The sequence below is a fragment of the Oncorhynchus mykiss genome, chromosome 15 (genome assembly GCF_057628025.1).
Source record: "Oncorhynchus mykiss isolate SJ-2025 chromosome 15, ASM5762802v1, whole genome shotgun sequence".
In the NCBI taxonomy this organism is placed as follows: domain Eukaryota; kingdom Metazoa; phylum Chordata; class Actinopteri; order Salmoniformes; family Salmonidae; genus Oncorhynchus; species Oncorhynchus mykiss.
The window spans coordinates 65,502,579-65,525,337 of NC_143036.1; the positions used below are offsets into that span (position 1 = coordinate 65,502,579).

General features: G+C 42.8%; 1 protein-coding gene and 1 long non-coding RNA gene across 3 annotated transcripts; one reads left to right on the forward strand and one right to left on the reverse strand.

The window, feature by feature from the left end:
- Positions 1 to 1,500: 1,500 nt before the first annotated feature.
- On the reverse strand, positions 1,501 to 5,463 carry LOC110490558 (uncharacterized). Its single transcript, XR_002468721.3, has 3 exons — positions 5,296 to 5,463; positions 4,140 to 4,220; positions 1,501 to 3,322 (listed from the first exon to the last, which is right to left on the reverse strand). It is a non-coding gene; the product is annotated as an uncharacterized LOC110490558 (long non-coding RNA).
- On the forward strand, positions 4,189 to 21,882 carry LOC110490557 (differentially expressed in FDCP 6 homolog). 2 transcript variants are annotated; one of them, XM_090200834.1, is made up of 13 exons: positions 4,189 to 4,304; positions 4,592 to 4,773; positions 6,372 to 6,512; positions 9,699 to 9,887; positions 10,561 to 10,791; positions 10,945 to 11,091; positions 18,688 to 18,796; positions 19,025 to 19,236; positions 19,341 to 19,448; positions 19,548 to 19,714; positions 19,986 to 20,187; positions 20,486 to 20,576; positions 20,702 to 21,882. In XM_090200834.1, exons 2-13 carry the CDS (start codon positions 4,678 to 4,680, stop codon positions 20,899 to 20,901), a joined length of 1,893 nt encoding a protein of 630 aa, XP_090056960.1. In that variant the 5' UTR covers positions 4,189 to 4,304; positions 4,592 to 4,677; the 3' UTR covers positions 20,902 to 21,882. The 2 variants fall into 2 exon arrangements, with proteins under 2 accessions (XP_090056960.1, XP_090056961.1); XM_090200835.1 differs by lacking the exon at positions 4,189 to 4,304 and having other exon boundaries at positions 4,588 to 4,773.
- The last annotated feature ends 877 nt before the right edge of the window (positions 21,883 to 22,759 follow it).

The window sequence follows — 22,759 nt, forward strand, 5'->3', positions numbered from 1 at the left end:
TTTGGTAGGCCATCATTGTAAATAAGAATTTGTTATTTTTTGCTGCAAAGAAACCAAGAGACATGCTTGGGACAAGAAACACAAGCAATAGACAATAGACAGTTACAAATCTGTCCTTTGGTGTGATGAGTCCAAATTTGAAATTTTTGTTTCCAACCGCCGTATCTTTGTGAGACGCAGAATATGGTAAAATATTGTCTCTGCATGTGTGGTTCCCAACGTGAAGCATGGAGGGGGAGGTGTGAGGGTGTGGGGGTGCTTTGCTGGTGACAATGTCTGTGATTTATTTAGAATTCAATACCCATTTATCCAGAATGGCTATAACAGCATTCTGCAGTGATACGCCATCCCATCTGGTTTGCGCTTAGTGGGATTATATTTTGTTTTTCAACGGGACAATGACCCAACACACCTCCAGGCTGTGTAAGGGCTATTTGACCAAGAAGGAGAGTAATGGAGTGCTGCATAAGATGACCTGGTCTCCACAATCACCCAACCTCAACCCAATTGAGATGGTTTTGGATTATTTGGACTGCAGAGTATGGGAAAAGCAGCCAACATGTGCTCAGCCTACGTGGGAACTCCTTCAAGACTGTTTGAAAAGCATTCCAGGTCAAGCTGGTTGACAGAATGCCAAGATTGTGCAAAGCTGTCATCAAGGCAAAGGGTGGCTACTTTGAAGAATCTAACATATAAAATACATTTAGATTTATTTAACCCAACACTTTTTTGGTTACTACATGATTCCACGTGTTTATTTTATAGTTTTCATGTCTTCATTATTATTTTACAATGTAGAAAATAGTGCAAATAAAGAAAAACCCCTGAATGAGTAGGTGGTCCAAATGTTTGAGTGGTACTGTATATATAATTATATTTGTGTTGGTGGATGGCCAGATGGCCAGATGTCTGTTATAAAGTTTTAGCCCTGAAGACCATTCAAAACAAACGACAAGGCTACTTCATCGAAAACAACGCATCACTTGTATAGCATGTTGGACAAATTCAGACAGCTCTGTTTTGGCCCGTTTGCTTCCTTCTTGTTCTAGTGAATACGACCCATGATTGTAGTCCAAAAGAGAAGGAAAAGCTGCGGAATGTGTCTTTATAACGATCTTCAGATAAAAACAGGTGGGGGTGCTTACCTTTTTCCTCCCAGTCTTTAAGGGTGTAGCCTGAAACTCTGTCTTCTAAGTGTATCACATTCATTGCCCTGACACCAGCTCAGCCCTTCAGATAGCACTCCTGTCGACTTTGTGAGAAGACCAACATTTAGTTAGACTTTATCTTTTGAATATGTTGTTATCTGTTGATATGAAAGTTTGTGTAATTGCTAACTCAGTCAAGTGGTAAATTCGCTGTGGAGGTTATGAAGCTATGTGCAGCTGGAGATTCCTTTTCATGGTTTACAAACTACTATGATCAGTGGTTCTGGTAGCAGCATAAAATTACATACAGAATTATTAGAAAGCCAATGAGATTCTAACAGAATCATCCATATTGGTAAAGAAAAGTTGTAATTCTAGAAACAGATCAAATATGGTAAAATATTGTATAAAACAATGAATTTGTAGATATATTGTAATTTGATAGGATATCTGTGGGTACCAGTAACAGTTATAAAAACTGTAAAACAGTGTTTCTCATTGGACAAATTGAATGAATACACTTAGTGAATACATTATTTTTTTACATTAAAATGTTTGGTCCATTTTATGGCATTCTTCTTACTTTTTTTGTACTGGTCCCACATGGGTATCAAACCCACAACCCTTGTGTTGCAAGCACCATGCTCTGCCAACTGAGCCACATGGCACCCCTACAATACAATCCTGTTATCTTTTCTAAGAGCAGATGAGGGCTAGAAAACGAGGAGAGAGGAAGCCACTGTAAACTGTTGACTTCTGTGCGTGCTCAGGCGCACGCTCCCTCGACTGTATCAGGACAGAGAACATGCCCATTGCACTCCAAACAAAAGGCAATGAACAAATATTTTACAAAACTTGTAATTGTTATGAAATTAACCCCAAAAAATTCAATAGTTGTGAACTCAACACCGTAAACAACATAATGAGAACGGTAATTGACTATGGTTAATACATGCATTAACAGAAATGAATGTAAATGACACAGGATTAACGGTACATTTACTTGGCCTACTGGTGTCGTGTCTCTGGCTATCATTAAATGTGCAGACTGTTATTTTATCAAATCAATTCTCTAATTATTACGTGATTAAACTAATCATGTCAATTGAATTAACTAGGAAGTTGGGGCATCACGGAAAATCTTCAGATTACAAAGTTATAATTTTCCAAATATAACTAAATGAGTCTTCTATTAATGAATTATTCTTTCCAAATGTCGTAAATTCTTAATTATCTGACCAAACCCAGCCTAAACTATGAATCATCCATACACCAATTGGCTTAATCATTTATTTACTAACTAACTAAATAATCAAAGAAATGCATACCAAACAAACAGTAGATATTGGTTACTAACAATGATAGGGAAGATCCCCTAGTGGACTAAACCGATATGACTGCTTGGTATTCAAAGAAAAGGGGGTGTGGACTGATAAAGGAGCGGGAAAGGCTAAATGAATCACTACACACAGTGGATAATTATATTCATTGAAATGCTAATCCTTTGCACATGAACTTTCACTCATTCGGGAATAATTGCAATCAACATATTTACGCCCATATGTCGTTTGTAATGCCCGGGGTGTAGTGGAGGAAAGAGTCAGGCGCAGGAAACAGAAAGTTCAGGGTAGCCATACTTTACACCACACCGGTGAAAACGACGCCAACCCAAACAAATGCGCCAAAACACGGGGAACTAAACAGTAGAGCAAAACACATACACGGACAACCGTGACATACAGTCGTGCACAACAGTACACTGCAAACAATCCTGCACACCCAGCAGGTGGGCCGGCTGGATAATAAAGTCCAACCAATCAATCTAACTAAACACAGGTGTAACTAATAAACAGACAAGGGGGGAAAAGGTTAGAGGCAGCTAGTAGGCCGGTGACGACGACCGCCGCGCCACCCGAACACGAAGGGAAGCCACCTTCTGTAGGAGTCGTGACATCGTTGTTGTCTTCTCTGTTGGAATTGTCGGTCCGTCTGCTGGAGAGTCAGTTCATCAGAGAATCTCTGGTTACTTCCCCAGAAGTCACAATGTATTTCATGGTTGTAGCTCTAGCTCTATCTGCGGCTCCTGATATCGTCGGTTGTAATGGATACGTCAGGTTTCCATTGTTCTTAGAATAGATGTTTTGGCGGTCGGTGGAAGACCTCTTTATAAGGTTCTAGAAATACAACAAAGTCAAGGAGAGTAGATCTTAGGTCAGCAATTTGAAATCCACTAACTCAGTTAGATTTTCGTACTTGAACTCAAAACGAACAATTGTTATTATCAATCTGTTAATGTTACTCAAATAGGAGAGAGAAAAGTGGTCGGGACAGACCGTCTACTCTCCTAAGGCCCGCTCATAAATCCGGACCTGTCTACAGAGTCACTCGCTTACTTTTAAGGAAACGACTTGTGAGTTTGTGGATGTGTGAGAGTGTGACTCAAACCCTGAGTGGCTGCTGGGGGATGTAAGCGTGGTGGGTGATAACGCCAACTGCATCTTTCTTTTCCCCAACGCAGTTAAGCCAAAACCACGCACCGTTTTTCTGAATAACGGGGCATTCTACAAAGACTTGAGCGCTCTCCAAGTCCGGAAATTAATATCACGAAGCGTGAAATTTCAGTCACTGATTAATAACATTTGCCCTTGTATTTCAAGATTGAAAAATATAATAGCATAATGTGGTGGGCCAAACTAGCCATTAACGTCCCTTGACGCTCTAAGACTGAATGATTTGCTAATACATATTTGAGAAATTATGAATAATAAACATATGGTTTGACCTGATAATAGACCGAACTAGTAACGTTAAGTAGCCTAGGTTAACTTAGCTGACCTTCAATTGAGGGAATTCAGCAGAGTTCTCTGAAACATGTTTACAACTCATTGAAACTCTGAAAATAAATACATGGGCAAATGTTACCAAATATGATAATAATAGGCCTGCATTACGGTAGGCAGGCAATTGTTAAATTACACTTTCCATCCTTACCTTGGAAGGTCACTGTCTCTGCGCTGGGAGCGTAGTAGAACGCCTCTCTGAATAACGGGACGTGGTTTTGTCTTAACTGCGCTGGGAAAAAGAAAGACGTATGTATATCAGTGACATCAACCAAGATCTGGGGTTAATTTACCACCACCCATTTGAAAGAGAGAGGTCAGTAATTTACAAGGCTGCCAGTTTTTCAAAGTCATTCAAATTTTAACTTTGAGTGACCTAAAACATAATTATATGTTTATAAGGTAGGCTATTAGTACCCTATATGAATCCAAATATGAAAAGTGAAATATTGATATTATATTGTGGTTTATACATTTTTATTAAGTATTTATTTTGATTATAAATATAATATTATATGCATATAGTATTTTACTTTTGTTACATAATTGTTCCTTTCTTCTCCACCCCTTTTCTTAACGTGTCCTGTTCGCCTTCTCGTTAAGTGCTTCCACTTCAGTTTGCAATACTGATCACTGCTGTGCGCCACTCCGGAATTTGGAATGTAGACGCAAAGACGTCTGTCTCCACAATGGAACTGCAATCCGAACTACTCAAGTCCATCTGGTACGCGTTCACATCGCTGGACATGGAGAAATGTGGCAAAGTGTCGAAATCCCAGCTGAAGGTTAGATTTGAAGTGTAATATTTCCAAGTGCTGAACTTTATAATCAGGAAATGGGTGTTGAATTGCTTCTGTGCCTCTGGCGCCAGCATGTTACTCATAGTCTACAATTCACATAATAATATCCACATAATCGTTTTTTTAGATAACCTTATAAACAAACGTTTTGAGGTTTGAAGATCTGATCAAGATAGCCTTAAAATACATTGTTAGCCTCTTACAAGTTGTTATATATTGGCTATAATACATTATTCAGCGTTAATCTAGGGATGTATACCATTTAGAAAGTAAACAGTCCACCAGTAAAAATAATAATTTGCATGGATCATGCAGGAATACTGCTCATTATGAGAAACATGCAGATTAAAACATTCTCACTGGCACACAGTTTGGATACATTGGTGACTTTAATACATGGATACACCCTCCATGAGTGTGTATTCATGAAACCCTCTTTCAGTGAGTAGTCACAACAGCGGCAGCCTACACACAGAAATGGGAGCATTAAAGTCAGTCGATAGTCACCTATGCCCTCTTTTCAAAGTCCAGGACTGGCCCTCTCCCTTTACTGCAGTCAACTTGTACACATGACAACATATCAGAGTTTACTGTACAACAGAAACAGACGGTGCTGTGTGTTCAGTCATCTTCCCCTTCACTCAGTCTCTGGCCTGTCGAGTTCAAACAAGTTGTGTTCTCCCTTTGGTGAGAATCCCAGGAAATAGCAGGCAGGTGTCCAGACATGCTCACACCGAGGGGGCTGTGTGTGTGTGTGTGTGTGTGTGTGTGTAAGTAAGTCAACAGAGGCCTGCCATGTTGTTTACACTGCTTGCTTTGGTTTTTATCATTGACCTCTGTATGATTCATATGATTTGAGATGATTAGAAGTTGTGAACTATTTCAGTAACCACTTACATAGTGTATATAAATATAGGAATGGCAGATGTAATATTGACAGTAACATAATACATTTAAAGGGTCATTTTTGGGAGATTATCATTTGGCCAAAAGACCATCCTCTCCTCGAATCCTCCGTCCTCTCTCCTTGGTGACCCGGAAACTGCTAAGTTGTAGAGTGGTCGAGGATAGTGTCAATTAGTTTCAAATGGAGGAGTGTCCTCGCACCCTCGATAACGTCCTCCCACCGAAGAAGCACGAGTATCCTTCGCAGAAGAGTTTTGAAATCCGCCACACCCCCTTTTAAATCAGCTGTTGTTTACTTGGAGATAAGTATGCACATTTAAAAACTATATGCCACATATTATCTATAAAATATCTAGCACAACTAGCTACGTGTGTTTTTTGAATACTTTACACATTTAATTTGGGATTCTATCCCTGGAAATGTCATTTACATGATGACGAGCGAGTGAAGAAGAAGAGTCTAATTTAATTCAAACGTATTGTTTCCACATTTCTTCTCCTCGGTTACCGTTGAGCTTTTTCAAAAGGAGCCCTAGGTGAGGAAAACTGAGGACAGAGCAGTTGAGCGAACCAATTGAGAATCTCCCTTTGACAGGCATTTTCTTCATTTTTCTCTGTGTGTGTGTGTGTGTGTGTGTGTGTGTGTGTGTGTGTGTGTGTGTGTGCGCATGTCGCAGGTTCTCTCCCACAACCTGTACACGGTGTTGAACATCCCTCACGACCCCGTAGCACTGGAGGAACACTTCCAAGACGATGACGATGGACCGGTGTCAAAACATGGCTACATGCCCTACCTCAACAAATACATACTGGCCAAGGTAAACTACCTCAACAAATACATACTGGCCAAGGTAAACTACCTCAACAAATACATACTGGCCAAGGTAAACTACCTCAACAAATACATACTGGCCAAGGTAAATTACCTCAACAAATACATACTGGCCAAGGTAAACTAAGTCAACAAATACATACTGGCCAAGGTAAACTGTCTCAACAAATACATACTGGCCAAGGTAAACTACCTCAACAAATACATACTGGCCAAGGTAAACTACCTCAACAAATACATACTTGCCAAGGTAAACTAAGTCAACAAATACATACTGGCCAAGGTAAACTGTCTCAACAAATACATACTGGCCAAGGTAAACTAAGTCAACAAATACATACTGGCCAAGGTAAACTACCTCAACAAATACATACTGGCCAAGGTAAACTACCTCAACAAATACATACTGGCCAAGGTAAATTACCTCAACAAATACATACTGGCCAAGGTAAACTAAGTCAACAAATACATACTGGCCAAGGTAAACTGTCTCAACAAATACATACTGGCCAAGGTAAACTACCTCAACAAATACATACTGGCCAAGGTAAACTGTCTCAACAAATACATACTGGCCAAGGTAAACTACCTCAACAAATTTATTTATTTTATTTTATTTTACCTTTATTTAACCAGGTAGGCAAGTTGAGAACAAGTTCTCATTTACAATTGCGACCTGGCCAAGATAAAGCAAAGCAGTTTGACAGATACAACAACACAGAGTTACACATGGAGTAAAACAAACATACAGTCAATAATAAAGTATAAACAAGTCTATATACAATGTGAGCAAATGAGGTGAGAAGGGAGGTAAAGGCACAAAAGGCCTTGGTGGCAAGGTAAATACAATATAGCAAGTAAAACACTGGAATGGTAGTTTTGCAATGGAAGAATGTGCAAAGTAGAAATAAAAATAATGGGGTGCAAAGGAGCAAAATAAATAAATAAATTAAATACAGTTGGGAAAGAGGTAGTTGATAGGGCTAAATTATAGGTGGGCTATGTACAGGTGCAGTAATCTGTGAGCTGCTCTGACAGTTGGTGCTTAAAGCTAGTGAGGGAGATAAGTGTTTCCAGTTTCAGAGATTTTTGTAGTTCGTTCCAGTCATTGGCAGCAGAGAACTGGAAAGAGAGGCGGCCAAAGAAAGAATTGGTTTTGGGGGTGACTAGAGAGATATACCTGCTGGAGCGTGTGCTACAGGTGGGAGATGCTATGGTGACCAGCGAGCTGAGATAAGGGGGGACTTTACCTAGCAGGGTCTTGTAGATGACATGGAGCCAGTGGGTTTGGTGACGAGTATGAAGCGAGGGCCAGCCAACGAGAGCGTACAGGTCGCAATGGTGGGTAGTATATGGGGCTTTGGTGACAAAACGGATTGCACTGTGATAGACTGCATCCAATTTGTTGAGTAGGGTATTGGAGGCTATTTTGTAAATTACATCGCCAAAGTCGAGGATTGGTAGGATGGTCAGTTTTACAAGGGTATGTTTGGCAGCATGAGTGAAGGATGCTTTGTTGCGAAATAGGAAGCCAATTCTAGATTTAACTTTGGATTGGAGATGTTTGATATGGGTCTGGAAGGAGAGTTTACAGTCTAACCAGACACCTAAGTATTTGTAGTTGTCCACGTATTCTAAGTCAGAGCCGTCCAGAGTAGTGATGTTGGACAGGCGGGTAGGTGCAGGTAGCGATCGGTTGAAGAGCATACATTTAGTTTTACTTGTATTTAAGAGCAATTGGAGGCCACGGAAGGAGAGTTGTATGGCATTGAAGCTTGCCTGGAGGGTTGTTAACACAGTGTCCAAAGAAGGGCCGGAAGTATACAGAATGGTGTCGTCTGCGTAGAGGTGGATCAGAGACTCACCAGCAGCAAGAGCGACCTCATTGATGTATACAGAGAAGAGAGTCGGTCCAAGAATTGAACCCTGTGGCACCCCCATAGAGACTGCCAGAGGTCCGGACAACAGACCCTCCGATTTGACACACTGAACTCTATCAGAGAAGTAGTTGGTGAACCAGGCGAGGCAATCATTTGAGAAACCAAGGCTGTTGAGTCTGCCGATGAGGATGTGGTGATTGACAGAGTCGAAAGCCTTGGCCAGATCAATGAATACGGCTGCACAGTAATGTTTCTTATCGATGGCGGTTAAGATATCGTTTAGGACCTTGAGCGTGGCTGAGGTGCACCCATGACCAGCTCTGAAACCAGATTGCATAGCAGAGAAGGTATGGTGAGATTCAAAATGGTCGGTAATCTGTTTGTTGACTTGGCTTTCGAAGACCTTAGAAAGGCATGGTAGGATAGATATAGGTCTGTAGCAGTTTGGGTCAAGAGTGTCCCCCCCTTTGAAGACAGGGATGTCCGCAGCTGCTTTCCAATCTTTGGGAATCTCAGACGACACGAAAGAGAGGTTGAACAGGCTAGTAATAGGGGTGGCAACAATTTCGGCAGATAATTTTAGAAAGAAAGGGTCCAGATTGTCTAGCCCGGCTGATTTGTAGGGGTCCAGATTTTGCAGCTCTTTCAGAACATCAGCTGAATGGATTTGGGAGAAGGAGAAATGGGGAAGGCTTGGGCGAGTTGCTGTTGGGGGTGCAGTGCTGTTGACAGGGGTAGGAGTAGCCAGGTGGAAAGCATGGCCAGCAGTAGAAAAATGCTTATTGAAATTTTAATACATACTGGCCAAGGTAAACTACCTCAACAAATACATACTGGCCAAGGTAAACTACCTCAACAAATACATACTGGCTACCTCAACAAATACATACTGGCCAAGGTAAACTACCTCAACAAATACATACTGGCCAAGGTAAATTACCTCAACAAATACATACTGGCCAAGGTAAACTATCTCAACAAATACATACTGGCCAAGGTAACCAACCCATCATACCCAATTGAGGATTTTCACATTGAGATTAGTGAATTCCAGTCCATTCAGGAGATGAATTGCATTGCACTTGATCTTAGTTCACCCAAAATTACATATTGGTTTCCTTAACCTGTGAGCAAAACCGAAGCATGCATTGCTGTCTTACCTTGTCCATAGACTGCTTACAGGGTTTTGAAACCAATATGTAATTTAGTCATTTGGGTGAACTATTCGTTTAACATCTAAAACTCTTTACCAGTACTAATGAACAAATTAACCCCTGGTGTGCTGCACCCAGGTCAAAGAGGGTGCATACGACAAGGAGACGTTTGACGACCTGTGCTGGATGATGACCATGAAGAAAAACTACAGACCTAGCAGCGGCCAGGGGGGGCTGCTGTGCTCCCTGAGAGACTGCTTCAAACTTTTCTGTCTCTTCAACCTGCTGTCGGAGGACCACTACCCACTCATCATGATTCCCCAAGAGGTGAGGGGGTTGGCGGGATGAGGGGACCAGGGAGAGACTGACCTCCATTGGCACATTTAAATATAAAGCCAGATAGTATCTTTCAGAGAGAAAAGAGATGTACAGGTAGGGAGGAAATAGTTCATCTGAAAAAGAGGGAGAGAGCAGTGGGAAAGGAGGAGAGCTGAAGATGGAGGGAGAATAGAGGGTTAATAGACACATACAGTACTGTATATAAACAGTAAGAGAATAGTCGTAGTTATGCAGTCCAGTGGCCATTTTGACGACATAGTGTGCTTTGATGCTTGCAGTATACAAACTGTATGTTTATCGATTAGCCCCTTGCTCAGTGGAGGCTGCTGAGGGGAGGACGGCTCATAATAATGGTTGAAACGAGCCCGTCCTCCCTAATTATGGTACCACCATCCTCCTGTGCATTTGCTAAAATATCTCTACTCTAGGTCCTTACTTCCTGTTTTCCTCCCACTAAGCAGGAAGTCAGAGTAGAATAAACCAATATGAGGGAGGTTTGGTTTCCTGTTGATAACATCTGCAGGCTTTATGAAGATGTGTTGCAACTTGCTGACCACAGCATTATCCCTTTACTAGATCACTTTCTGAATATGGGTCCCAGCAAATTCACCCATAGAAGGATAAAGATATTTTCTGACTTGTAACACACACACACACGCAGGTGGAGTACCTGATGAAGAAAATCTCCACTGCGATGAACCAGGAGTGGGACGGCAAGCCCCTGGAGGACCTGCTATCCCAGGATGCCTCTGTCCAGGAGGAGGGCATGTCGGTGTGGGTGTTCCTGAATCACATGGGCGCCGGGAGGCTGCTGAGGGTCAGCAATGCGGGTGCCTTCAGTCTGGCTCTGGACCAGGTCTTCTTGGAGATGTACCACAATGTCCTCAAGAGGGTGAGTTGGTGGGACTATATGGATGTGGCTCCGGGTGGGGCTGTGTGTGTGGGCTGTTTTTATGTGTGTTTGCGTTGAATGAAATTCACATTACAGGGACAATGATCGATCCATCTCTCTCCCTCTCTCTCTGTCTGTCTCTCTCTCTCGCAGGGTTACATGTGGAAAAAGGGACATGTGCGCAGGAACTGGATGGAGCGTTGGTTTGTACTCAGGCCATCCTTCATGGCCTACTACACCAGCGAGGACCTGAAAGACAAGAAGGGAGAGATTCTATTGGACCAGTATTGTGTTGTGGAGGTAATCTTGTTATTCTGGTTCATCTTTCAATCCACAAAACCGGTAGAAAAAATCTTGGCTAGGATAATTTAATTTTTTTTGCTAATGGCTGAGTGAATCGCTACTGTGTACCTGAGACTGAGAAGTACACTATATATACAAAAGTATGTGGACACCCCTTCAAATGAGTGGATTTGGCTAGTTCAGTCACACCCGTTGCTGACCAGTGTATAAAATCCAGCACACAGCCATGCAACCTCCATACACAAACATTGGCAGTGGAATGGTCTTACTGAAGTGCTCAGTGACATTCAACTTGGCACAAGTCAGTTTGTCAAATTTCTGCCCTGCTAGAGCTGCCCCGGTTAACTGTAAGTGCTGTTATTGTGAAGTGGAAACGTCTAGGAGCAACAACAGCTCAGCTGCAAAGTGGTAGGCCACACAAGTTCACAGAACGGGACCGTTAGGTGCAAAAAATCGTCTGTCCTCAGTTGCAACACTCACTACCGAGTTCTAAACTGCCTCTGGAAGCAACGTCAGCAAAATAAGTGTTCGTCTGGAGCTTCATGAAATGGGTTTCCATGGCCGGGCAGCCACACACAAGCCTAAGATCGCCACGCGCAATGTCAGGGGTCAGCTGGAGTGGTGTAAAGCTCGCCGTCACTGGACTCTGGAGCAGTGGAAACGCGGTCTCTGGAGTGATTAATTATACTTCACCATCTGGTAGTCTGACAGACATCTGGGAGAACGCTACATACCCAAATGCATAGTGCCAACTGTAAAGTTAGGTGGAGGGGGAATAATGGTCTGGGGTCATTTTTCACGGTTCGGGCTAGGCCTCTTTGTTCCAGTGAATGGAAATCTTAACGCTGCAGCATTCAATGACATTCTAGACGATTCTGTGCTTTGAACTTTGTGGCAAGAGTTTGGGGAAGGCCCTTTTCATGTTTCAGCATGATGATGACGCTGTGCACAAAGCCAGGTCCATACAGAAATGGTTTGTCAAAATCGATGTGGAATAACTTGACTTGCCTGCACAAAGCCCTGACCTCAAGCCCATCGCACCTTTGTGATGAATTGGAACGCCAACTGCGAGCCAGGCCTATTTGCCCAACATCAGTGCCCGACCTCACTAATGCTCTTCTGGCTGAATGGAAGCAAGTCCCTGCAGCAATGTTCCAACATCTAGTGGAAAGCCTTCCTTAGAAGAGTGGAGGCTGTTATAGCAGCAAAGGGGCGACCAAATCCATAGTAATGCCTGTGGTTTTGCAATGAGATGTTCGACGAGCAGGTGTCCACATACTTTTGGTCATGTTTAGTTTTTTTTTTAATTCAATTTTTATTTCTACAGGGTGGGTCACCATTGAGACCAGGGTCTAATTTACAAGGGATCCCTGTGAACATAGCACCTGGCCTAAATAGGTGTGCGTTTCTTTTTCTTCTAGATCCCTGTGAACATGAACATACAATAAATAATATCAATACAATAAATAAAGCAGGATTAATCAAAACAAACACAACTCTCACATCACCTCCCTTAAACTCCATCTAAGCTGTCCAGTGGAGAGCAGTGAGTGTAATTTCAAGGTGACCTGAAGGCCATTCCATGAGCTGGACCTCCAGAAGCAGTCGGTCCAGAGAGCGGGTCTGAAAATGGCTGGATCTTCAGTTAATACGTGAGCTGATGTAGTTGGGGGGAGTCCCTGAAGAACCGCTTTATGTACAAAAAGTAGCCAGTGCTGGACCCTTCTGGTAGTTAGAGACTCCCAGCCAACGGAACTATACAAAATGCAGTGATGTGTACGGAACATTGTCCCCAGTGATAAAAATAAGTGCTGAATGCTAGTTTGAATCTAAAGGTTTTAAAGCAGAGGCTGCCACATGCAAGTACAGCCTTGGCCAAGAGTTTTGAGAATGACACAAATATTAATTTCCACAAATTTTGCTGCTTCAGTGTGTTTAGATATTTTTGTCAGATGTTACTATGGAATACTGAAGTATAATTACAAGCATTTCATAAGTGTCAAAGGCTTTTATTGACAATTACATGAAGTTGATGCAAAGAGTCATTATTTGCAGTGTTGACCCTTCTTTTTCAAGACCTCTGCAATCTGCCCTGGCATGCTGTCAATTAACTTCTGGGCCACATCCTGACTGATGGCAGCCCATTCTTGCATAATCAATGCTTGGAGTTTGTCTGAATTTGTGGGTTTTTGTTTGTGGGATTAAGGTCTGGGGAGTTCCTGTATCGCTTTTGCCTTATGACAAGGTCATCCATCATGCTGGAAAAGGCATTGTTTGTCACCAAACTGTTCCTGGATGGTTGGGAGAAGTTGCTCTCGGAGGATGTGTTGGTGCCGTTCTTTATTCATGGCTGTGTTCTTAGGCAGAATTGTGAGCGAGCCCACTCCCTTAGCTGAGAAGCAACCCCACACATGAATGGTCTCAGGATGCTTTACTGTTGGCATGACACAGGACTGATGGTAGCGCTCACCTTGTCTTCTCCGGACAAGCTTTTTTCCAGATGCCCCAAACAATCGGAAAGGGGATTGATCAGAGAAAATGACTTTACCCCAGTCCTCAGCAGTCCAATCCCTGTATCTTTTGCAGAATATCAGTCTGTCCCTGATGTTTTTCCTGGAGAGAAGTGGCTTCTGTGCTGCTCCTTCTTGACACCAGGCCATCCTCCAAAAGTCTTCGCCTCACTGTGCATGCAGATGCACTCACACCTGCCTTCTGCCATTTCTGAGCAAGCTCTGTACTGGTGGTGCCCCGATCCCGCAGCTGAATCAACTTTAGGAGACGGTCCTGGCGCTTAATGGACTTTCTTGGGCACCCTGAAGCCTTCTTTACAACAATTGAACCGCTCTCCTTGAAGTTCTTGATGATCCGATAAATGGTTGATTTAGGTGCAATCTTACTGGCAGCAATATCCTTGCCTGTGAAGCCCTTTTTGTGCAAAGCAATGATGACGGCAAGTGTTTCCTTGCAGCTAACCATGGCTGACAGAGGGAGAACAATGATTCCAAGCACCACCCTCCTTTTGAAGCTTCCAGTCTGTTATTTGAACTCAATCAGCATGACAGAGTGATCTCCAGCCTTGTCCTCGTCAACACTCACACCTGTGTTAACGAGAGAATCACTGACATGATGTCAGCTGGTCCTTTTGTGGCAGGGCTGAAATGCAGTGGAAATGTTTTTGGGGGATTCAGTTCATTTGCATGGCAAAGGGGGACTTTGCAATTAATCTGATCACTCTTCATAACATTCTGGAGTATATGCAAATTGCCGTTATACAAACTGAGGCAGCAAACTTTGAAAATTAATATTTGTGTCATTCTCAAAACTTTTGGCCACGACTGTAGATTACATCACCATAATCAAGTACTGGGAGAAGCATTGCTTGAACAATCTTCCTTCTACTTTCCAAAGTCAGGCAGGATTGGTTTCTTTTATAGAAATCATCTTAATTTTCAACTTTCTTGTTGACACAATGTGTGTTTTAACAGGCTGCTTATCATCAATCCAAACACCAAAGTATTTATAATGGAGGACTTGTTCAGTTTGGGCTCCCTTCAATGTGCAAATATGTAGGTCCTCAAAGTTAATATTACGAGACCTGGAGAACAACATAAACTTGGTTTTATTAGCATTTAGCACTAGTTTAAGATCAGTAAGCAATTTTTGAATGGAGTCAAAACCATGCTGAAGGTTATGAATGGCCTGCTGTTAAGAGGGGGAACAGGAGTAAATAACTGTATCATCCGCATAGAGATGAATGTTACAGGTTTTAACAGAGAGACCAATATTATTTATAGAAATATTGAAGAGAACAGGGCCAAAAATCGACCCCTGCGGTAAACCTTTCACAATATTGAGGAAGCTAGATTTGATACCGTCAGTACAACTTGTGTCCTGTCCATTAGATAGTATTGAACCAACTGCAAGATGCCTGACCTAGCATATTTCACACAACCTTTGTACAAGTAAGAAATTGTCAGCAGTATCAAATACTATTGACAGGTCAATAAATAAGGCATCACAATGATTTTTTTTATGGTGTAAACAATATAGCACATCATCTAGACAAGTGTAGCTGCTGATACAGCACTATGTCTGTTAATCTGTCTGCATATTTCAAGATATGGCATATGGGGATGTAGTGAGATACCCAAAGGGCTGGATGATTCTCTTGTCATCACTCATCTTGAAAAAAGGTATACTATATTTAACAAAAATATCCACCTGACTGGTGTGGCATATCAAGAAGCTGATTAAACAGCATGATTATTACACAGGTGTACCTTGTGCTGAGGACAATAAAAGGCCACTCTGAAATGTGCAGTTTTGTCACACCGCACAATGCCACAGATATCTCAAGTTAAGGGAGCATGCAATTGGCATGCTGACAGCAGGAATGTCCACTAGAGCTGTTGCCAGATAATGTAATGTTTATGTATCTACCATAAGCCGCCTCCAACGTTTTAGAGAAATTGGCAATACGTCCAATCGGCCTCACAACCGCAGACCACATGTAACCACGCCAGCCCAGGACCTCCACATCCGGGGACCTTGACCTGCGGGATCGTCTGAGACCAGCCACCCAGACACTTGATGAAACTGTGGGATTGCACAACTGAAGAATTTCTGCACAAACTATCAGAAACTGTCTCTGGGATGCTCATCTGCATGCCTGTTATCCTTACCAGGGTCATGACCTGACTGTAGTTCAGCATTGAAACCAACTTCTGTGCCTAGAAGGCCAGCATCCCGGAGTCGCCTATTCACTGTTGACGTTGAGACTGGTGTTTTGCGGGTACTGTTTGATGAAGCTGCCAGTTGCAGACTTGTGAGGCGTCTGTTTCTCAAACTAGATACTCTACTGTACTTGTCTTCTTGCTCAGTTGTGCACCAGGGCCTAGCGTAAATCTGCCATTATTACCAAGGTTCACATTTTGGACTAGACATTCAAATTGCTTAGGGACAGAGGTAGTGAGAGATACAGAAACATTTAAGTTGTCCTTTGTAAATATGGCGACTCCTCTGTCAGATCCAAAACATTATAACCAGCCAGAGACACATCAGTATCCAGTCTTATTTAACCAAGTTTCCCTCAACCCCTCCCATCTATCTCTGAATACCATCCAGTTTTGATTTCTATTTGCCATATATTTTTAACTGTGCTGTTTCACTAAAGTTCTGAACCTATATACATTTTACGGACAAGGTATATTTTTGCATTAGTTATCTTGTTTTTGCCATACATTTTTCAACTGTGCTATGATGTTTCACAAAAGTTATGAACCTTTCTATTTTCAAAGTTTCTACAGATTGTAAATTAAATATATATATTTTTGCTAAAAGTATTATTATATTATTGATTGTCTATGACTTTTCAAGTCACTCAGCAGTGCTATCTGCAGAGTTAGCTCCAGGTAAATGTTGCAATTCTTTAACCTTTCCTGGACCTGTGACCAAAAATAAGCTACATATGGATAGTACCAAAACAAATGATCTAATGATTCTGTCTTTTTGCAGCAAAGTCTGCAGAGCTGGGATGGTTTTATCCCCCATATATACACTGCTCAAAAAAATAAAGGGAACAGTTAAACAACACAATGTAACTCCAAGTCAATCACACTTCTGTGAAATCAAACTGTCCACTTAGGAAGCATCACTGATTGACAATACATTTCACATGCTGTTGTGCAAATGGAATAGACAACAGGTGGAAATTATAGGCAATTAGCAAGACACCCCCAATAAAGGAGTGGTTCTGCAGGTGGTGACTACATACCACTTCTCAGTTCCTATGCTTCCTGGCTGATGTTTTGGTCACTTTTGAATGCTGGCGGTGCTTTCACTCTAGTGGTAGCATGAGACGGAGTCTACAACCTACACAAGTGGCTCAGGTAGTGCAGGATGGCACATCAATGTGAGCTGTGGCAAGAAGGTTTGCTGTGTCTGTCAGCGTAGTGTCCAGAGCATGGAGGCGCTACCAGAAGACAGGCCAGTACATCAGGAGACGTGGAGGAGGCCGTAGGAAGGCAACAACCCAGCAGCAGGACCGCTACCTCCACCTTCGTGCAAGGAGGAGCAGGACGAGCACTGCCAGAGCCCTGCAAAATGACCTCCAGCAGGCCACAAATGTGCATGTGTCTGCTCAAACGGTCAGAAACAGACTCCATGAGGGTGGTATGAGGGCCCGACGTCCACAGGTGGGGGTTGTGCTTACAGCCCAACACCGTGCAGGACGTTTGGCATTTGACAGAGAACACCAAGATTGGCAAATTTGCCACTGGCGCCTTGTGCTCTTCACAGATGAAAGCAGGTTCACACTGAGCACGTGACAGACGTGACAGAGTCTGGAGACGCACTGGAGAACGTTATGCTGGTGCGGTTGGCCCTGGGTTCCTCCTAATGCAAGACAATGCTAGACCTCATGTGGCTGGAGTGTGTCAGCAGTTCCTGCAAGAGGAAGGCATTGATGCTATGGACTGGCCCGCCCGTTCCCCAGACCTGAATCCAATTGAGCACATCTGGGACATCATGTCTCGCTCCATCCACCAACGCCACGTTGCACCACAGACTGTCCAGGAGTTGGCGGATGCTTTAGTCCAGGTCTGGGAGGAGATCCCTCAGGAGACCATCCGCCACCTCATCAGGAGCATGCCCAGGCGTTGTAGGGAGGTCATACAGGCATGTGGAGGCCACACACACTACTGAGCCTCATTTTGACTTGTTTTAAGGACATTACATCAAAGTTGGATCAGCCTGTAGTGTGATTTTTCCACTAATTTTGTGTGTGACTCCAAATCCAGACCTCCATGGGTTGATACATTTGATTTCCATTGATAATTTTTGTGTGATTTTGTTGCCAGCACATTCAACTAGGTAAAGAAAAAAGTAGTTAATAAGAATATTTCATTCATTCAGATCTAGGATGTGTTATTTTAGTGTTCTCTTTATTTTTTTGAGCAGTGTATATATAAAATGTAATTGGTTGCAAGAATTTTGTATAATAATGTAAATGGAACAATTTTAAGTTTTGAATCCGGCGTCGTTTTGTGTATCAGTTCATAAACCATGTGCCATGGAATTGGTATATCGAAAATCACTTCCCAACTATTTTGCAATCTATATGTTACAGCTGTCCATTTTTGGTCCTTAAATGAAACTGGTATACTTTTTTATTTATCAGAATTTTATTTAATCACTTTTGGTCTTTAATGCAGGGCCGACAGACAAGTTCCTTACTGTTTCCCTCTTCCATTTTTGTGGTTTCAGATATTACCAGAGTGTCCAAATTGGTTTGAGAGGTCAGAGTTCAAGATCAAACTTCTGGCATTTACATGAATCAGTCCAACACCACAGCTGCAGGATTTCATATCAGTTAGCTTGAATTGGTATAGATACAAGCTTGTCTAGATCTGTACCATTGGGCCTATATTTTGAACTAGGATGTGGATTACAACAAGAGTCAATGAGGGTTACCTGTTGCGAGCCTGATGCTAATGCTGATCATTTATGGTTGGGATTAGCTGAGCGGAACTTGGGGTCTTGATAAGTCAATGTCACCCTGGTAGTCAACCACCAGTTGTCCTCTCTTTGTCTTAGGCTATTCCAGACAGGGATGGGAAGCGTTGTCTCTTTTGTGTGAAGACCACCAGCAAGACCTATGAGATGAGTGCTGCCGACCAGAAACAGAGAGTGGAATGGACCCAAGGTGAGGGGATGTGAACAAGTGTAACGCCCTGCCTGAGACACAAGCCTAATTGTCGTCCCCGGACCAAGAGGATATCCTGTTAACCTAATGGTTAAAACATTTGGTTGGCACACGGGAGACCCCTCGGTTGAAAAGCATTAGGGAAATAACATTTTTTTCTGATTCTCCTGTGTGTGTGTGTGTGTGTGTGTGTGTGTGTGTGTGTGTCCGTGTCCTCTTTCTCCCCAGCCTTGCAGACTGCCGTCCGTCTCCAGGGTGAGTGCAAGTCCTCCCTGCACCAGGAACTAAAGCTGAAGAGGCGGGTCCAGCGCAAGCACAGTCAACAGGAGCGTAGCCTGAGTGCCAGCAGCAGCCGCGGCAGCCAATCAGAAGAGCTTACCATTCAAGATCTGGAGAGGGAAAAGGAACGGCAAGGACAGGAGATAGAGAGTATTATTCAGGTGAGCAGGAGTGAGAGAAATGATGAGTGGGGGGAAAGAGGGAGTACTGCATACATAGTAAACAGTACCTAACATGACATGTAGGATGTATTTGTGTCCCACAGCACCAGCGAGAGGTGGAGGCACGGCGCAGGGAGGAGGAGGAGAAAGAGAGGGAGCAACAGAAGGAAGTCCAGAGAGAGTTGGAGAGACAGCTAGAGGAGGCAGAGAAGGTGAGATCATGTACTGAAGAATGAGGTGTGTGTGTGTGTGTGAATGCATTCGGTGTACATGTATTTGTGCCTGATTGCCTGTCTGCGTGTGTTCCCCAGTTGCGGGAGAGCATGCAGGCTGAGATGGCAGAGAAGGAGAAGGAGGCCGAGCAGCAGAGGAAGCGGATCCAGGAGCTGGAGCTGACCCAGCAGAAACTGGAGGCTGCTCTCAACACAGAGATACAGGCCCACATGGAGGAGGAGAGAGTCAGGCTGGAGCTAGAAGGGTAACACACCTACACAAACTTATTTCAACACGGAGATACTGGCCCACATGGAGGAGAATATAGTCAGGCACACACATGCGCACACACACACACACACACACACACACAGGCACGGCTGCAAGACTAAAGTCACGGATCAGATCACCAAACGTCCCTGTCTATTGCATTAGAATGGTCTTCTGTGTCCTTATATCCCTCAACCTCTCTCCTATCTATCATTGTCTCCCTTTCTACTGTCTCTACCATTGTCCTCCTTCCTCTCGTCTCCCAGGGTACTGCAGGCAGAGGAGGAGAAGAGCAGGCAGTGTCTGCTCCTCCAGGAGCAGCAGGAGGCATCCCGCCACTTCAGCCCCACGGAGGAGGCCCCAAACGGAGCTAAGGAAAAGCGGCCGGCCCCCTCTGCCCTCCACTATGCCTCCCAGGAGCTCCAGAGCCTCCGAGAGACCCGAGAGAGGAGTCACCAGCACCTGGAGGTGAGAGCAAGGAGATGAGAGGTGGAGGAGAAGAGGTGGCAGGAGGTGAGGGGAGAGCAGGATAAAGATCCATGTTCAGGATCTTTTTATTTGGGAACTACAGTGGACTTTAGGCAGCCATAATTTCCACATTGAAAACGCTTTATAGGATTATTTGCAGGTGGAATCGTTGCATAGGGCACCTGTAAGTCAATAACAGACAGTAAATGATAGATGGTAAAACAAAGTGCAACTGACATCAACTTTGTAACTAGCAGTATGTTCTCATGTCCTTGTTTCCTTCTCTCTGGGTCTGTAGGAAGTTCAGGAGAAGCTTCGTAAAGCCAGCAACCATGTCCGACACTGGAACGTTCAGCTCAACCGCCTAATGAAACCCATCGCACCTGGGGGTAATGCTCTGCCATGTCTCTCTGTCTGTGTGTGTTGCAATAAAAAAAAATACTACAATAAGAAATAATATTTGATGGACAGTCAATAAAATATACTAAATATGGTATGCCATATCTTTTGCTAGACAAGTTATCATCGTTGCCAGCGAAAATCACCTGCCCCAAACAGGAGGGTGCGTTAGCCAGCAGTGAGTTTATCGCTAAACTCCAACCAAGAGCCAATCAAGAAACTCAGCAAATACTTGAGAGCCAATCGGCCACAGAAGAGAAAGGGCTAAAGGAACAGGTGGAAGCTATCACCCTGTCAGAGCCTGGGGGATCATGATGTGTCATGGGTAAATTGTGACTGACTCACTGACTGATCTACAAATAATATTGTAGTTATTTGTGATGCAAGGATCTTTGCAGATCAGTCATTCAGTAGTCTGTACTGTTGGCTGCAATGTCGAACATTCCCAGTTGTTTTACATGTCAACAGTCTGGCCGAGTTCCTGCCCGACTAGATGTGCAGGTGTTGCATTGCATCAATCAATGGTTGCGTGCTACATCATCGACTGTGCAGTCGGGCATCAGATTTCTACATCATATGAGGTGCTAAGCTGATCTGTTAAATACCAATCCAGGCTTTGTAAGATCTGGAACGTAGTCGGGGAGGAACCTGACCTCTACCAATGGTAGTGCTGACTAGGAGATTAGTAGGATCTGTAAGAAATAAATTGATCGAGGAGATGCTACCTGTGCAATAAGAATGCTAATTTTAGTATCTTCCTTCACAAAAAATCTTCCGTTCCGTATGAACATGACCAATGATGAGGACTATGATTCTTGGCAGGTGGATCCAGTAGCCTATACACTACTTCAAGAACTGAGAAACACCTCATCAACCAACTGACTGTTCAGATTTCCATCTTGCTAAGGGACAACAGTCATTGTAAATGATAGAATACCAAGCATAAACGACAGGTTTGAATTTCTGTACAAAAGAAGTGTGCGTACTAGTATGTAGTGTGTGAACAACGTGATTGCTCTTCTCCATTTGATACAAGGCAGTCTAATAAACCCATGTATGCCATTTTTTGTCAGGAAAGGAAAAGTGTCATGTCATGAAAAATCGGGACACGCAAATATGTACAGTCCCCTTTTGAATTAGGCCTAATATTCAGCACAACTTTTATTTTTGAAATTCAATCTCTTTGAAATAATGTCTTAAATCCTTTTGAAAAATACGTCTGTGGCTTATACCCATACCGATGCCTAATATATGTAACATATGTACTAATATTTAAAATAAATATATCTAAATACATGTCTTACTATATGTGACATATGTACATGAGTATCACACATCATACAGAATATCGAGTGGTTGATGTTTTTTCGATACCGAGGTAAAGACCGTCTCAAGTTGGATATTCGATGGATATTCGCGCTTTCAAACCTCAATAGCTTTCAAACCACAAATAAGTGTCATTATGTTGAAAAAATTGCATACACCATTGCACAGGTCTTATTTTCACGAAACATGTGGAAATGTGAGCAGCATTTTGTATTCCTAGTTGAATTAGTTAGAGCGTAAACAAAGTACAAAGGTTTTTACATATACATTTCAATAGCTCATTGGTATTGTGATCTACCTGACTCAAACAAGGTTCAGAATGTCCACTCAGTGAGCCTACACATTGCACACCCTTTAGTTAGTCAATTTTACACCGCGTGATTTTACAGTACACAAACAAGAGCGTGCAATATAGAAGGGTACATTCTGCACCATGTTTGAAGTCACTAGGTCACATGACCAAGGAGCCATTGAAATTGTACATTTTGAAAAATTAATGTAAAATCATGTGAGATGACAATGGACAAACTAAAGGGTGTGCAAGGTGTAGGCCCACTGACTGGACATTCTGAACCTTGTTTGAAGTCACTAGGTCACATGACCAAGGAGCTATTGAAATTTTACATTTGGAAAAATTCATGTAAAATCTTGTGAGATGAAAATGGACAAACTAAAGGGTGTGCAATATAGAAGGGTAGTTAGTCAGTGGACATTATGAACCTTGTTTGAGTCTAGTAGGTAATATGACCAATGAGCTATTGAAATTCAAAAATGTAAATAAATAATAAAAAATATTGCGAGATATAAATTGAGAAAAAAATAAATGTGTGCAATGTGTGTCTATGCC